The sequence below is a fragment of the Alligator mississippiensis genome, chromosome 5 (assembly GCF_030867095.1).
Source record: "Alligator mississippiensis isolate rAllMis1 chromosome 5, rAllMis1, whole genome shotgun sequence".
NCBI classification, from domain to species: domain Eukaryota; kingdom Metazoa; phylum Chordata; order Crocodylia; family Alligatoridae; genus Alligator; species Alligator mississippiensis.
Window position 1 is genome coordinate 29,223,208 of NC_081828.1, and position 17,342 is coordinate 29,240,549.

At 42.6% G+C, this 17,342-nt stretch overlaps 1 protein-coding gene and 1 long non-coding RNA gene across 10 annotated transcripts in view; one reads left to right on the forward strand and one right to left on the reverse strand.

Annotated features, from left to right (window-relative positions):
- Positions 1–17,342, forward strand: part of LOC109283562 (uncharacterized) — a 98,593-nt gene that overhangs the window by 77,834 nt on the left and 3,417 nt on the right. The gene's annotated exons all lie outside the window — the stretch shown is intronic.
- ODF2L (outer dense fiber of sperm tails 2 like) overlaps positions 12,702–17,342 on the reverse strand; it is an 81,791-nt gene continuing 77,150 nt past the window's right edge. For all 4 annotated transcript variants that reach the window (XM_019489064.2, XM_019489063.2, XM_019489065.2 and 1 more), the window contains one exon: positions 12,702–15,541. In XM_019489064.2, the coding sequence (XP_019344609.1) occupies positions 15,413–15,541 (129 nt within the window). In that variant the 3' untranslated portion in view covers positions 12,702–15,412. The remainder of the gene's footprint in view (positions 15,542–17,342) is intronic.

Genomic DNA, 17,342 nt, shown 5'->3' on the forward strand with positions numbered 1-17,342 from the left:
AGTCGCCAAATCAGGCCGAATCTCCTCCGAATCAAATTAGTAACTGAAGCTTCACACAGCCCTACAGGACAGTACCCTATTACCATTGTGGAACTGACAAGAGGCATTATTGGATGTGATGGAGCTCTAAAATATGTAACAGGTATTTCCCAAAACATTCTGTCCTTTTCTCCTGTGAATGTGGAACTAAGTGCTCTGTTTCCAAAGTCAAGCAAATTGTACAGCTCATCAAGACTGCAAAGTAAGTTGGGGCCCTTTCTCAAAATTAGACTATGGCTATGAAATATTCTCCCTTTTCTAGATGTCTGATAGATCATGCACAAATTATATTGAACAAGAGAATGATCACATCCTTGCCAGTAAGGCCAAGTTGCAAGCAAGATGAAACAGACAAAGCTATTAAATTCAAGCCTTTTCTACTGCAACTGTCTACATTCCAAGAAATATAAAGTGACACCAAATTACTTTTTTGAAAAGGAAATTCTTAGAGACCAAGAGAATTCCCCGTAGACTGATAACTCTATGGCCAACTTCCAGCATATCAGAAATCAGGAAAATGAAGCAATTTATAGACACCACTTGATGACAGATGCTTTAACAAAAAAATGGCATATGTAGAAGTCAATCTCTCCTTATTCTCCCTGGTGTAAAGTGTAATAGGCCAATCCAGGTGGAAGTTATGATGAGTTACATATTAACTCAAACTTCAAACCCTCTTCAAATGTTTCTGCACATCAGATCTTGGTTCCAGTCACTGTTGAATATGTTAATGGACTATCCAAAAGAAACTCGGAGTCTTTAGCTAGCAACCTTTCATACCAAGCTGATGACTCAAGTGTGAGGAACTCAGTGATGTTCATATGTCTTCTATCAAGAAATACTTTTAGGAGGCAGGTCTACAGAGAAAAAGTATTAAGTTTCTATTATTCCACTGGAGTGACTCCATCAATAGATCTTACAACAGAATTTATAGCAGCTTTGTGCCATGGATAGGAAACAGAGATAAAAGTACCTTTGTCAATCTTAAACCACTAGTAATAGGTTATTTGGCAGACAGGATTAAAGAAGATAGGGCCTCAAGTAGCTTTAAAACGTATGCTTCTGCTTTAAATTTTGTTTTCCCAGACATTAACAAATCTAAAGCATATGATATGATGAGCATCTTCTGCTTCAAATCTCTGCTTTCTCAAATTCCATGAAAAATGTGGCACTGATATATTACTGTCTTTCTCATTTGGTAGAGATCAATAATTGTGCTAGCAATGCACTTCTGTTAGCTCTTTTGGCCTCCCATATTCAACCTTTCACATGATCAGAATTTCACAATGCATATGGAATTTGATTACCTAGGACAGGGAAAATATACCCTCTCTCCCAGCTTTACCAGAACTAGTTCTAAATAACTATAAATAAAAAAAATTAATTCAGCATCCAAATGAGCAACTTGGATAGACTAAAGGGTCTGTGGATCAGATTCCAACAACTGATCAATGAATCTAGTAGGAAAGAAAACCTAACTTAAAAACTCACATGCACTTGGAAGTCTAAATGCAGGGACTAAGGACATGCATGTACCAGGTGTCAAGTATAACAGCTGTTCTTTAACCTGATTCAAGAAACTTGGAAATGAGAACAGTCCCACTGACATCAGTAGTGGGGTAGTGACTTTACTTGTGTGTTCAAGGTTATCACAAAAACATTTTACATAGCCACTGTTAAGGAGACTTGTCCCTTGATTGTATTAGCATAAAACTGATAAACCAAAAGTCTCAAGATCATTAAACAGGGGTGGGCAAAATATGGCCTGTGGGCCAAATCTGGCCTCCCAAGCACTTTCATATGGCCCGTGGGGGCCCCCCCAACAAATTGTGCCCCATCCAGTCCTCCTGCCCATGAGGGTAGGAGAGACATGCCCACGAGTACACCTGCCCCCAAAACATACCCTATTGTGTCACTCCCACCTTCATGAGCTAAAGGGCCCTGCCTGGCCAGCATGCATCTTCTGTGTGAGGCTACTGCAGCCACTGCTGCAGACCCCAAGGACCTGCTCGCTTCCCTGGTCTCCTGCTGGCTCTGGGTGGCAGGTAGGGAAGCAGCGGGGGCAGGGATGCAGGTGGGAGGGAGCACAGAGTGTGGGGCTGGGGTTGGCAGCAGGGTAGAGCCCACACTTGTGGGGGTGGGAGCAGCAGTGTGGAGCCTGGGTGGACAGCATGTGGGTATGAGAGAGGGTGACGGGTGGTATGGGGACCCTCCCACACTCCCCCATAGTGCACAGCAGGTGGTGGCAGCGTCAGCAGCAGCAGGGTTTGCTCAGGGCACAGGTGCCTGGTGGGGCATGACTCTGGCCAGCACTGTACATCAGGGTGAGGGGTGCAGCCTCCCCTGGACTGTCTGTATTGCTGGTGCTTCCTGCCACTCACGCGCAGCCTCTGCACTAGCACAGCATGGGAGGGAAGCCCCACATGCTGAAGCCAGGTGCCTTCAATACACAAAACTAAGAATTTATTTTTGAGTTATCATGCACCATCTCTATATACACTATGCAAACACAAATGACAAAAATATGTTTTGTAATAAAATTAAAATATGTTATAGTAGGTGATTGACTTTCAGTGTATGATTTGGTTTTTTTCTGGTTCTAAGATGGGGACCTCCCCCGCAATATTTGGAGGGGGGGCAGGGGGAGGTACTTGCGGTAGCAAAGATCTGGGATTAGGGGTGGGACTTCTGGTCCTAAAATGGCAACAAGGGGGTGGAGCAACTGTCAAGGGGTGGGGCTACCCATACAGCCCTTGATAGCTCACCAAAACCTGTTAAGTGGCCCTTCACCCGAAATAATTGCCTGCCCCCAACAGAAAAACTACAGGACACAAAATGCAGTTCTAGATTAAAAGTGCCAGTAAGTCTACAGAGAATATATATCCCTTTTTTAAAAAAGAGAAGATTGTTAAATGAAATGGTATAGATTGAGCTTATTGCTATTTCAGATTGACTTTCTCCTCTTCTGTTTATCCATACAACATATATTGCATTTACCTGTGTTATGTTGCTTAAATCTTTTGTTTACTATCTGCTGGAAAAAAAATCTTTGAAAGCATGTGCAAACTGCCATTTATAGCATCTGAATTCCATAACCAAAGTGGCACTGTGGGTTCACAGAAGTGAAAAGGGAAGGTTTCTATTCATCACAGGTCCTAGGAGGGAGAACCACAACAGATGAAAGCACGGGACCATGTAAACAAGTACAGTTCTGATGAGCACTTACGGAATTGGTATCATCATTCTGGTAGCTTTTGAGTAATCAGCTGAGCAGCCACCAGGAATTTCATTTAACTGACTTAGCTTTCTTTTGGAAAGATACAATTGCAGAAGGACACTCCTGACAGACATGAACCCCCCCCTCCCCCAGTGCTTTACTGGAAGAGGACACATGTCAGTTTGACCCAGCTCTCTAGCATTTGTATAGATCGGGCACTTCAGCAGGCCTCTAGGGCACTTTTTTCTACAGCTGATTCAATTGGCTATTAGAGAAAAGCACCAAAAGGACCCGCTGTTGTGCCTGTTCTATACAGTTGTTGTGCGAGCCAGGTCAAACTAATGTGATGCCTCTTCTGGGGATACGCTGTGCTCGGCACAGGGGTGCACCAAGCTTAAAGAGCTGTTTTGGATTTTTTTCTTCACAGCTGTAATCATCTTCCACAATGATTGTTTTTTTTGGAAAAAAACCCAAAAGTTTACTTGAAAAAATTAAGGAAATAATCATGTTAAAATCATGGTTAGAAACTACTTCTAGAATTGTGAATCTTTTACTATCATTTTCATTTTTACAAGAAAAAATTCCCTGCTTGACAGATTTAAGATACACATATAATGAATTAGCTTGTCTCTAAGTAACAGCAGAGTCCGCTGTTATTTTCCTATGCATCTGGGGCACTTTAAAAAAAAACACACAGGCAAAAAAAACTTTTCACCAATTCAGCATTGCTCTGCTTGGGAAATCTGCATTATAGCACACTGCATTGTAAAATAAACACAGCAAGAATTAACGTAGCAGAATTAACAATGTTGCTAAAAATATAACATTTACTTCAGATTTCTACTTAAGTACTTACCCAATTAGAAAATAAAAGAAACAAGCCTTGTGTTTATTAAAAGTTTCTCTGTCCCCACACACATTTCATTGCCTAATACTTAAAGCGCAAATAACTTAGCTAAAAACTCTCTCTAAATCTAGTTGAAAACTAAATTACTGTATTTATCTGAATAGAAGATGACCCCCCCCAGTAATTAGATTTTATATATGGAAAATGTATAAATTTGTTATAATTTTCCAGGTATAGAATCTAATTATTGGAGCTTTGCCTTGAATTTGCCCCCTCCCACTGCTGCATCAGGGAAAACAAATCTGGGGGGTCAGGTAGCTTCACCCCCAGCTTTTTCCTCTGGTAGCCCTTTCCCCTTCTCCTTAGCATCAGACTCTGCTCTCCATGACCATATGGAAATGAGAAGCAAAATTTAAACCAATAACCTTGAAATCAAGCATGGCTGTAGCTCCTCACATATAGTACACCTAAACTTTGTTCATCCAGAATTAATGCATGTTCCTTTTTTTGAAACTGCTGCACAAGAGTTTTAGCACAGGAACTCTAGAAACACACTTTGTATTCCTGTAGTACCAGTACATTTCACTTAGTCCTATTTTAATACAGTGCTTGACTGTGGAGTCTGAGTGTCTGTTTATGAGCAGGCTCCCGGCTTTCCACAGTGCATACCTGAAGCAGGATATGAACTGGTCGAAGCGAGCTGTTGGGGTCCCTTGCTGTCTGGTCAGGTGCTTGTAGAGGACTGCTTCCTGGTCAGGTCTCCACCAAGAGTGCATGGACTTTCTTCCACACCTCTCTGGTGTATGAGCATTCCCAGAAAAGGTGGTTGATCGTTTCTTCCTGCCAGCAGCAGGTCTGTCTTGAGCAGTTCGATGCACCTCTCAGCCCTGCCCTGTTTTTCCATGCCCACATGGGGAGTGCCTGGTGGGCTGCCTGCCATTTCAGGTCTCTGTGCTCCTTCTGCAGGTCCTTGTGGAAGATTCGCTCTCACACGATCTGGCAGCTGTCACCAGGTAGTAAGTCCACAGGAAATATGCTGTCTTTTTCCCTTACCACCTCCCATATCTTGTGGTGGTTCACCAGGGTCACTAGGGTAGTGTCATGCAGCTTGTATTTCTCTTGAAAGTGCTTCAGGATCTTGTAAAACCATGGGGAAACCATGGTCCATGGGCTCCTGTTGGTCATTGTGTGTACCTGCCAGTGTTGCAGCAGCTGCCTTGCAAAATACTTAACAAAGCTGGCTGTTTTAGATTCCACCCTGTTGCCAGTTTGCACACTTGGCTCAGAGGAAGAGAAGGATGGCTGGTATTCCTCTGCCTCTGGACTGTTTCGCTTTGTACAGCTTGGTCCTTGCCACTTTTTTCCATGTACAGTTCCAAAAGAAAATACACCTGACTCTTTGGATTTTGTGAATGACTTGTCCTGAGGGGAGGAAGACTAGGGCAGTGTGTAGCAGCATCAGCAGTAGCACCACCTTCATCAGTGCCACGTGTCCCTCCATTGACAAGCAGGGTGATTGCCATAGCCCCAGTCTCTGTTTGGCCTTGGCCTCTATCTTTTCCCACGCCCTCTGCCTCATCAGCTCTGGGTCAAACTCCACCCCAAGGATCTTTACTCCCTTCCAGGAGTACACACATATACTCAGCACTGCTCAGTATATGTGTGTTCTCCAAATAGCCACCACAAAGGATCCATGTGCTGATTAGCCCCCACTTATGAGAAGAACACCAGGTTCCAGTCACGAGTCCTGGGATGCTCCAAAAATGATATGCAGATGAGATGCAAGGTAACCTGGTCCAGCTTCACCTCATGCAGGGCAGGGCCACACTAATAGCATACACCAGGCTGAGAGAGGGGGCAACAGAGGGATAATGGGTGAACTGTTTGAGGCTCTGTTTCACGATGTTTGCCAGGCATTTAAGGAACAGGATTCCAGGAATCACTGGAAATGAGAAAGGCGCAGCTCAGTTGTGGCAGTGAAGATGGAGTCAACACGTATGCCAAGTAGTGGCTCACCATAACTTAATAAAGGGGTCAGCAGTGCACTTACCTTACCTTATGTCTTATTTAGAGGGATTGTACTAATCTATCCTTGTGGCAAGTTCCAATCAGCATTTTTGAGTTATGAGGCCTTCTCCATACCTGTTCCCAGGTGACCTTCCTGTAGGCATTTTCTACAGATCTCCAGGTCTGGACCCACCTAGTCCCAGAAAGCAATATAGAACTCCTTGGGCAGGGATCTCATTGGTTCCTATTTTAGACACCAAAAAAGATGGGGGCCCTCCCAACTTTTGTCGCATGGATAAAGACACCATACACCAATGTGAGCAGCAAGGTACTGGTAAACAGGCTGTTGGCAGCCCTGATTGTGGTGGAGTCAGGTGTTCAGCAGGGCTGCCCACTCTCCCTGATCCTGTTTATCTGTGTTATGGAATCACTAGCACAGCAGCTGAGACAGGATCCCTAGATCAGTAGAGCAGAGATTCCTGGGAGTAACTGGGAAGAGACAAACATCTTGACCTACATCGGGGCGGGCAATTATTTTGGGCAGACGGCCGCTTACTGAGTTTCGACAAGCCATCGAGTGCCGCATGACAGGCAGCTCAGGGCAGATTAATATTAATTTTCTAAATTTTTTAGGGGCCCCACGGGCTGCATAGAATAGCCTGGAGGGCTGCATCTGGCCCCCGGGCTGCATTTTGCCCACCCCTGGCCTACATGATTGACCTCAATATCATATGCAGGGACAAGTGGACAGTTGAAAGAGGATTATAACACACCCAAGTATACAAAGCAATGGTGGGGGCCAAGCTCAAAGTTTGCAGACCTGCCTAGTACTGGGTGAACTTGGGCACCTGTCATCCCTGGGAGTCTCCATTCTCTGTGAAGGGGTAAAGATCCTCAGGGTGGAGTTTGACCAGAGGGCATGGGGAAAAGACTGAAGCCAAGGCCAAACAGAGACTGGGACTATGGCAATTGTGCTGCCTGTCAGTGTAGGGGTGCATAGCACCCATGAAGGCAGTGTTACTACCAATGCTTCTACATACCACACTAGACTTCCCTCCCTCAGAGCAAGTCATCCACAGAATCCAAAGAGCCATTTGTGTCTTCTTCTGGGCAAGAACCACACTGTATAAGGCAAAATGGTCCGGAGCCAGAGGAATGCCAGGTGTCATGATTCTGCTCTGGGCCAAGTACATGAGCCAGATCTGCAAACTGGTAACAGGAATAAAATCCAAAACTTTGTAAAGCCCTTTGTATAATTGTGTCAGATATCTAGGTTGTAGCCACTTTCACAAAGGAGTAAATAGATGGAATGCTCTTCTGGGCAGGCATTGCTTATGCGTCTCAGAGACACCTTACCACATAAGAAATGCCTGCCCAGAAGAGCATTCCATCTATTTACTCCTCTGTGAAACATGAAACACCATAACCAGAAGGAAATATGACTACATCCTGCTTACCACCAAACAACTTCAAGGTAAACAGACTATTCCAACTTTTCTCTGAGCCTAATCTGCATATAAAATGAGTAGTTCCAAACAGGAGTTTTTATCACATCTTCAACTCTCCTATGAAATGTGAACTTTCATTTCTACCCAGGGGAACTTTTACAGTCTTTTCTCTGATGCCTGAAGAAGGGTGTTTGTGCCCCAAAGTTTGCAATTAAGGATTTTTTTTTGCAAAAATCTAGTTGGTCTAATAAAAGATATCACCTGTACCACGAGTCCTGATTGCTTTGTATAATTGTGTTATTTGAAAGTGACTATGAGTATGCAGGCATGGGGGTGTGTGATGCGGTTTTCATAATAGAAATAAGAATGGTGCAACTGTAAAGGTGCTTTTTGAACCATCAGGTGAACCACAGCAGTCACACAACAGGTTGGTAAGAGGTTTTTGCCAAAAAAAAAAAAAAAAAAAAGCATTTTTGGTACCAGGGGAGGGCTTGCTTCAGCCTCTCTGAGTGCTGGCTTTGAATTGCAATACCTGCAGTACCTCCAGGTCCAGTGCTTATTCCCTTCTGGTGGAATAACTGCCAGTGATTTTTTTTTTTTTATAAGGGCCACATACAGACACCCCCCCACACAGGTTCCCATCAGCATGTTTTCCCCATGTGAGCCATGTTGGCTGAATTTAATTTACTTTTCAATTGGCTTCCATTTCTGAACACATGCTGCTGCTGGCAGCAGTTGAATGACAGACAATCTATTTAGTGAGATTCCCTTGTATGTAATTATAAGACGAGTCTTGTTCCCCATGCCAATTTGGGGAAAAAAACCTCATCTTTTATTGAGTAAACAGGTTATGCTTGTGGTTAAAGCAGTCCTGTTCCAGCTTAGGAAATACGACAACGAACAGCCACAACATATCACCATGTTCAGGAAAATACACTTCATTTTAAGAGGAACATTAGACTCTGAAAAGGATCAGAGTTCAAATTCAAAAGCAGGGCTGAACATACACTAGAGGGTCTACAGATGAAGGAAGTTATGCTGCCTCATAAGATGCACACCATACCTGATATTATGATGAAAACACTAACATTCTGAAAATAAAACACAACATAAAGGAAATGTTGCAGAAGATATAATGCATATCTCCTAGGTTAAAATGGAAGGGTTATCCTACAAGTTTCTTATAAAATAAATTGGCTTTCATAATATATCGATTTTTCCTATCATGAAGTAAAGTGCGGCATATTACACAAGCCTGATATCATTCCAGTGCTATGAATGGTAAAATAAATATGTTGCCACCAACTATGTTAGATAAAAGCCGATGAAGAAGACTTATAAATATTAATTTTAAAAGATCACAATATGTAACTTATGCTGAAAATGAGAGGACACAAAACCATAAAGAGTACCTTTCCAAATCAGTAGATATAGAAATGTTCTATAACACATAATCAATATTTCTATGAATAAAAAAAACCCCATTCTGTGTCGTCATCTCTTTGGAAGCAGCAAGCGCATGCAAAGAGCATATAAATGCTTATGTGACTTACAAGTACAGATCCTACTGGATCTCGCAAATGCGTAAAACATTTGGAGGCAATTAAAAAGCAAAAGTAAGGAATAAGTGGTCTGATTTTCGAAAGACGATATTTTAGGAGAGGTTGTAAAGACTGGCAATGCATCATTTAACTCACCATCTCCTCTCTGACCACTCTCCTCTTGCCTATACCTTCTAGGAAATAAAATACTCAGACCCAAATGCAGCATTCCAGACACAATTGTACCAGACTCATTTAGGCATTTATCTCCCTCTCCAGATCCACTGTCCTTTATATGTGCAACTTAAAATTATATTTGCCCTTTTGGCTTTCAGTTAATGTTACTAATTCGTGCATATTTTGCTGTCACCTATGCATTTTTCTTTTTCAGTATCTTTACCCAGATATATTAGCTCAGCCTTGCAAAATGTTTTTCATTTGCCTAGAGTATTTTTTTTTTTTGAACAGGCAAGTTTTCATCACCATCAAGGTAGAACAGACTTTGTCCTCTTGTGCGGTAAAATAAATTCAGAGATATTTTTCTGGCTTCCGATTCAAAATCCTTAAACATCCCTAAAGCAATTACACCAATTGTCCATGGTACTTTTATTGTGTTTTATCCATCATTTGCATATTCAGCTAGAATTTAGATGGGGAGGGATGGGATCCAAAAGCATGTGACCAATCAGCTCTCTGCAGGCCACCAGAAAGTACGCCACATACCACAGCTTAGGAACCTCTGACCTGTGATATATAACTTGTATGTATTCCCACTGACTTTCATATCTTCACATGTTCCAAGTATTCCCTGGTGGGCTCTGTTCTTTGTGAAGAACTATTTTTATAGGTTTTCTCATTTCTTAGCTGTCTGAACTTATTTATTTCTGTAGTTGAATACAGATTTATAATCAAGTTCAGTAACTCAGTCATGTGACTCTTCATTGGCTTCATCCCCTTGTCCCTTATTAATAATTTGCCGATTTTCTCTTCACACTAATGTGGCTAACTACCCCACTCTGCTTTTTTTTTTGGATAGGTTTATAAAAGATGTTATTTCCTTGGATTAGCATCAACTCCCTCCAGTTTTTTTTAAATGACGCCTTGGGAGTCAAGCCTCCCTCCAACACTTGCTACCAAATTCATGACACCTAAAGACAGCCAGTGTTAGCCCCCAATTCAGAAGTTTCAACCAGACAATGAAGAGTTTTGTGTGATTCTTTTTGGACCTTTTTCACTGCAATGGCTGCCTACTGTAAGTGCCTTTAAATACACAGGTAACAGGGCATTTGGGTTTTTTTTCAGAGAATGAACTTATCATTGGGAAAATGTGTGTTTTGTTGTCCCAAATTTAGTTGTGAATTAATTGTAAACAGTTTTAGCTGAAAAAAAGTTTTCAGAACTAGACTCACCAAACAGTCAAGAATGGTGGGCCTCCTTCTACCAGAGAATCCAATCTTTAGGGCATTCACATGGACTGTGGAAGACCCAACACTTCATTCCATATCCCCCACTGCTCTAGCCTAAATATAACCTCTACTTTACATAATTAAATATTTACTGGAGCAGGAACTAGATCTAAGGTATCCTAACCACCAGACTTGGATCGTCCTCCAAACTTCTTCAAATCTGCTTCTTCCTGATTCAGGGATTTAAACCAGCATCTTCCACCTCTCAAGAGAATTCTGTAAGTACTCATCTATAAAATATAGTCTTTCAGATGTACAGATAGGTCTTTCTATCTTTCTTGCTGGAGAGATTGCATGGAATAATTACATATGTCCTGACTGAGAGAGAGAGAGATTTTAAACCTTTATAGTAAAAATATTAAAAACTAAAAAAAGTGAAAGTGCAAAAGTATGTGGCCCTTCCAGTGGCTGAGCATGAAACGCTTGTCAGTAACAATATCACCATAACACCAGAGATTGAAACCTTCTGCCATAGGGTTAAGAATAGTCTTTTGCCTATTTGTTGTGACACAGGCTGCAAACAGACATCACATTTATTCCAGGATATACCATATTATCGCCAAACAAAGTGCAATCATATGGATGTCCATGTCTGCTGTCCCAGGATAAATCCTAAAAAAGTTTCCCAAAGTTTACCTTGGGATATTGCAAAGTATGTCTGTACAATAATCCCAAGATTGCATCACTGGCAGAAAAGAAGCACAGCCACTCACCAGGGCTGCCAACTGTCAAAAATTTCATGGACACTCCATAAATAACTAGACTGAAAATGCCTGTCAATAAATTCTGTAAAAAAAAAAAAATGTCATTTGAAGGAAAAATAGCTCTGCAAGATCAGCTCTGTAAAAGCACTGAGTTCCTGAAGGTCTGTAGTCGGAAAACAAGCTGGTTGTATTGTTAAAGCACAGATGGAGCACAGCAGTGCCACCTGGTGTCTGAGCAGGGGTCCGGCGCCCCAAAGGTAGGTCTTCTCAGGGCTTTATGAGTGCCTATACACAAGTGCGGAGGCTGCTCCAACACGTAATTGTAGCGCATTGGAGCAGACTCAATTGAGTCTGCTGGAGCATGGTAATTACCGTGTTCCAGCAGCTTCCTGCATCTTGTGTATCAGCGTCCCCATGCTTAAAAATGGCAGTTGGGGTGCTTGAACTTAAAGCTCATTGAATGGGGACACCGATACACGAGATGCTGCAGTGCTTTCATTAGAGCGGCTCTCGTCAGGAGTACCAGGGTGTGGGGATGAGTAGGGGACTCCTGCAGGGGGCAGCATGGTGTCAAACCACTGTTACATGAAGTAGTGTTACCAACCCAATATTTTTATTCATTTTTTACCAGTAATCAAACTTGTTTTTAACAATGATTTGCTTGATCCAGCAGAATAGTTACATTTACATGATTTTACTGGCATGTTTTACATAATATGTCAGTAAAAAAGTCAGATCATCAGTAAAAACTTTGACATTATCAGTAAAAAAAAAAAATGTTGTGAAGTGGCAATACTGCCACTCACTAAACCCTGATTAAAAGGGCTGACAAGTATACTTGCCTATCCTGGGATATTTTTGTTCCAGGACATAGAAAGGCACAGATTATCCGGAGATAAATGCAATGTCTGTTACTAATCTGACTTGGGGTTCAGTCTCTGCTCTAATCTACTACACTGCTAGGAGTTGGTTCTAAATAGCTTTTAAAAAAACCTCTTAAATTCAGTCCTATAAGAATTTATGCATGTACTTAAATTTACCCTGAAAAACCCCAAACAATCCCACTGGCCCAGCCCTGTACATGCTTGACATGAGAATAATTCCATTAACTTCAAGAAACATGAAGTCATATGAAGAAATTTGCAGGATCAGCACTCCAGGCATGCCATACAAAATTAGAATTTTCAGTGTACAAATAATAATAATAATAATAATCTGCCAGCCCAGCAACTTTAACCTGACATCTCAGTGACACTTTGCAAGTTTCATAGCAAGCACCAGTAAGCCTGTAATACTTAAGGCATAATCATATTTATACTATTTTGACATAAAGACTCCACATTCCAATATTAATTCTGCTAGCTCAGTCCAATTAAAGATGTATATACTGATACATCTCATAGATTATTATAGTAAGGTAAAGAAAAAAAGATTAAGGGCAAATGATAAAAACAATTTATTAGAACATATAATTTCTTAAATCACTTATAAAACCTTATGTTTGCTACAATGATCTCTACAATGTTTAACTGATCCTGTACTAGGCTTTCAAATCCATTCCTGTGCTGGAATCTGTGCTTTATTTTTGCATTTCTTGATGCTTTAAATTCATGATTTTTTTTCAAATTTTATGATTTTTCATAATTGCTAGACATACTCTTCAGAGAGGAAAAAGTATTAAACTAATACAAATAAAATTGAATGCACATGTAGACAACCAAAATGTAGTAGAAAACACCTGGCTAATGACACGATGCGAAAAACTAATTAAATAAGACTATATTTACCTGCATACCACATGCATCTGTCCCCCCCCCAAAATAACCTTTTAAATTGGGTGAGCATTTTAAACAAGGAAGCTGATTTCCTTGCTGGAATGGAGACATAGGGTAGCTGCTAAAATAGCTGTTGGGGGGTCCGCTCTGTTTCCAGCCACATATAGAAGGGGCAGAGCCCATTCCTTAGCACAGGGGTGGGCAATTAAGATTTGGCTGCCACTTAACGAGTTTTGGTGAGCTGTTAAGGGCCACACACACAAAATCTTTCAGAAGATATCATTTTAACAAACTATAGAGAAAAACTAAAGCATATACTACATTTAAAAAATCAAATATCTACTTTTTAAATTTTATTTGAAAAAATAATTTTTGTGCTGCAGCTGAAGCTGCCCAGATACTGCTCAGTTTCCTTTTCTGCCAGCAGCTTCTCCTTCCCCTCCTGCCCTTGCTGCACTGCTTTGGGCAGCAGGTAGTGCTGGGAAGTGGCAGCAGTGGCCATGGGGATGTGCTCCAGGCAGCACACACCCAGCCAGGTGGGAGTGGGGAGGAAAGTGCAGTCGGGCAGCTCCTGCCCCAGCTTCAGGTTGCCTTCCAACCACTTAGAAGCTGGAGCTCCATGCATTGCAGGAGCTGCCCAGCTGCAGCTTCCACCTCCCTCCACATGGCTGGGAGTGTGCTGCCTTGTGCACATCCCCATGGCCACTGCTACTGCTTCCAGTGCTACCTGCTGGCCAGAGGAGTGCAGCAGGGGCAGGAGGAGGAGCTGCCTGGAGGTGGTGGGAGCAGAGTAGTACCCAGGCAGCTGGGAGGGCAGCTATGGGCCACATGCGATCAACTGGTGTCTCATATCCAGCCCCAGGCCATATTTTGCCTACTCCTGCTTTAGCATCACTCACACTCTCCTGGCAGTTCCATAATAGCAGGTTTAACTCTGTTACTAGCTGCTGCCAAAGTGCGTTAGCTTTTGGCTGAGCTACTACCTAGCCAATGGTGAGCCCAGCATCCTATGATGTGGCTGTTAAGATTCTGGAAAAAATCTTTTTCTCTGTATTCTACCTTCCCAAAACAAGTTATATGTCTTGGTTGAGGGTGTGATGTATGCAAGTAAATATGGCAAGATTTTCCCTGACAATGACAACACAAAGATAAACTTAGAAGGGCACACCAGCAGAATAATACCACATCACATTAGTTTGTTGGGGTGGATGCCTTCTTTCAAAGCAACCCCCCCCCCACCCCCCAAACCTGCTGACATACCACAGGGACAGACCATAAAATATTAGTTGGTATTTTGAAATAAGTGAAAAAATATTAAAAATTTTTCCCAAAAAACAAAACTAATTTCAGTTATATTTCTATCTAAAAAAGACACACAGGATTTAATGTGCACTTTGAATTATATATTGAGATGTTTAATTATATCTGAATCTATTATTTTTCAAAAACTATCACAATTCTGTAATAGCGCTTTATGTAATTGCTACAGAAAACAGCTTCCATATCAGAACCTTTTCTAAATTGGCCCCAGTTCAGGTAGGTATTTAAGGATGGAGCTACTCTGAAATATGTGAATAATTCTACTGACATGAATTATAATATTCATATATTTAAATTAAAGCACAAACTCAGGCCACTGTAAGGAAGCAAACAGAATATTTAGAGCTTCCATACTATAGATATCTTAAATTTGTTTCATTTATTTTTTTACTTCTGGAAAATGCTATGACTAGGATTTCTATTACTGTCAGGGTAGTCAGAGTACAAAATTAATCCAGTAAGATGGCTACAGCAATGGAAGTACAGTGAACAGGAGCATGCATCTTTCATTGACCTTTCAGTTTTCCTTTTCACAATTTTTAAGGTATATTAACTCTCTCTTCATATTAGTAATGCTGTGGTTTGGTGCATGATCATCTAGTATAACGCATGAGTGTAAGGTCTGACACTGTATAACCTGGAATGGAAATTCCCTGAGAAAAGCTGTAGGCCATGTCTACACTACACTACACTGTGCAGGACAAAGCTAGGAAACCTACCATTGTGAAAATGTGCCATGCCCACTAACTCTGAGTCTGTGTGTGCTATATCCCCAAAAATTAATGTGACCACTTTTTGGTATAGCCTTAGTGCATCCAGTATTACTCAAACAACAGTTACAAGATATTTTTTTGATAGGAGGTATGTGCGTAGCAGCAGTGAGTTGGTAGAACATGTACTCCAGCCCTGTCCAATCCAATGAAGATGTGCACTTAATGTCAGTATTCAATCCTGTAAAGTGCCAAGTGGCTTCAATTTCCATTAGATCTAATTGAAGACAAGGGCTCTCAGCACCATGCAAGATTTGGCCCTATCTAACTGAAATAATTTAACCAAACATTGTTATGTATGAGGATTTCAAAAACTTGATGTAATTCTGGATACTCTGGTTCTGGTTTTCTGATTTCTGGAGTCTGTGCCCTAGCTCTTTCAAGCACACTTCATGATGTTTCTGACTCTAAAGAAAAAGAGAGAAATGAAGTCAATTAATAATACAGTTGAACTAGTTCTTGAAATTTCTAAACCACCTGCCAGTTTCTAACATCTCCATCAGAACTGCACAAACAATGGTTCCGCAGAACAGTCCCAGAATGTTGAATCTCTGCATTTTTTGTCTTTTTTCACAAACCAGAATTAATCTGCCAGAATCAAATTATAATTAAAAAAACTCAGGAATACTATGATGTCCTACACAGCAGTTTGAATTTTGAAACCATAAAAGATTCCTAGCATCTTAATTCAATTTTAAACTCAAAACTCTTGTGCTCATTTTTTGGTAAGAACATGTTACTAATCTCCAAACAGTACAATTCTGTAGTTTATTTTACCTTTTAATATGAAGTATGATTGAGAACACTATTGCAGTAAAATCCTTGGTATTCAGCATGAGTGGGGAATGAGGGGTGCCAGATATCTAAAAATGCCAGTTACCTGAGGAGTGCGGGTTTCTGGATGGATTTGGAGCGGGGAGGGCAGAGGAGGGGAGAGTGGCAGTGGCTGAACGTGGAGCAGGGTGTGGGGGCTAGTGGCAGCAGCACACGGAGCAACAACCTCCCAGGGTGGTAGGTGGTGGCCACTGCGTGCGACCTCCCTCCCTCCCCTGCGCCCCCCCCTCCCCCCCGCGTCCAGCCAACCGGCCAGAAATTCCGGTTAGCAGAGTGTTCTAGACAGTAGAATGCCAGATAACATGGATTTTACTGTACTTACTTGATAAAGCCACACCAGACACATCATAAATCATTTGTTACGCATAAAGAATGCAGACATTTTTGGCTTGTCTTTTATACTTGTTAGAATGCGATTTCAAGTTTGATTCGGTAAAATAAATTTAATTTTCAAAAAGAATTTAGATTCAATTATAATCTTTAGATTTAATTCCAGCAGCGGATGATGGACAGGGATCCATGGAAAAATCCATGGTTTACTCCATTTTAACTCTTACTGAAGGCAAACATGGATTTCTCATTTTACTGGAGAAGCCCACGGATTCTGCAATTTTGTAACGAACCCTTTGTAGGGGGCAGGGAGAGAGAGGGAGGAGGGTGGTCAGGCAGGGGGCGCAATGTGAATGAACACGCACATGGCCCCAGGCAGCCTAGAAAGCAGCTCCTGTAGGTAAGTATGTGGCGGGGGGAGGGAGGGGGAAATTGAGTCCCTGTAGGGAGGGAAGTTGGAAGGGAGTTGCACAGGGCTGGTGCTGGAACTGGGGCTGCTGCCCAACTGGGCAGCGTGTGGGGCTGGGGGCCTGAGGCCGTAGTGCATGGCTGCAGGGCTCCAGCAGGGAGCAGGACAGGGCCACGGGCAGCTCGCCCAGGGGTGGGGACAGCTTCCTGGAGCTGCGTACACTCCCGGGGGCAGGGGGGACCTGTGTGAGATGTGGGGGTGGGTGCAGGCTGCAGGCTCAGGCTCCTGCCCTGCTTCCCTACCCCAGGGCCTCTGCAGCCCAGTGGGCGCAATGTGGCATGGCAGGGAACAGCCGGGCTGCAGAGGCCCCAGGGGAGGGCAGCAGGGTGGGAGCCTGAGCCTGTGTCCGCCCCCACCCCTATCCACCCCTACCTGCTCCAGCAGTGAGCCAGCCTCCCCCACCTGAGCCCACAGCAGGCAGGCAGCAGGGGGCAGCCAGGCTCTGCTCTGCTGTCACAGCCATGGCCTCCTGCCATGGGCATGGTGCTGTCAACCTCGGCCCCTGGCCCTGTAGCCCTGGCAGCTGGAGGCCCACTCTGGCAGGGCTGGGGGGGGTAGGGGGCTGGGGGAGTGAG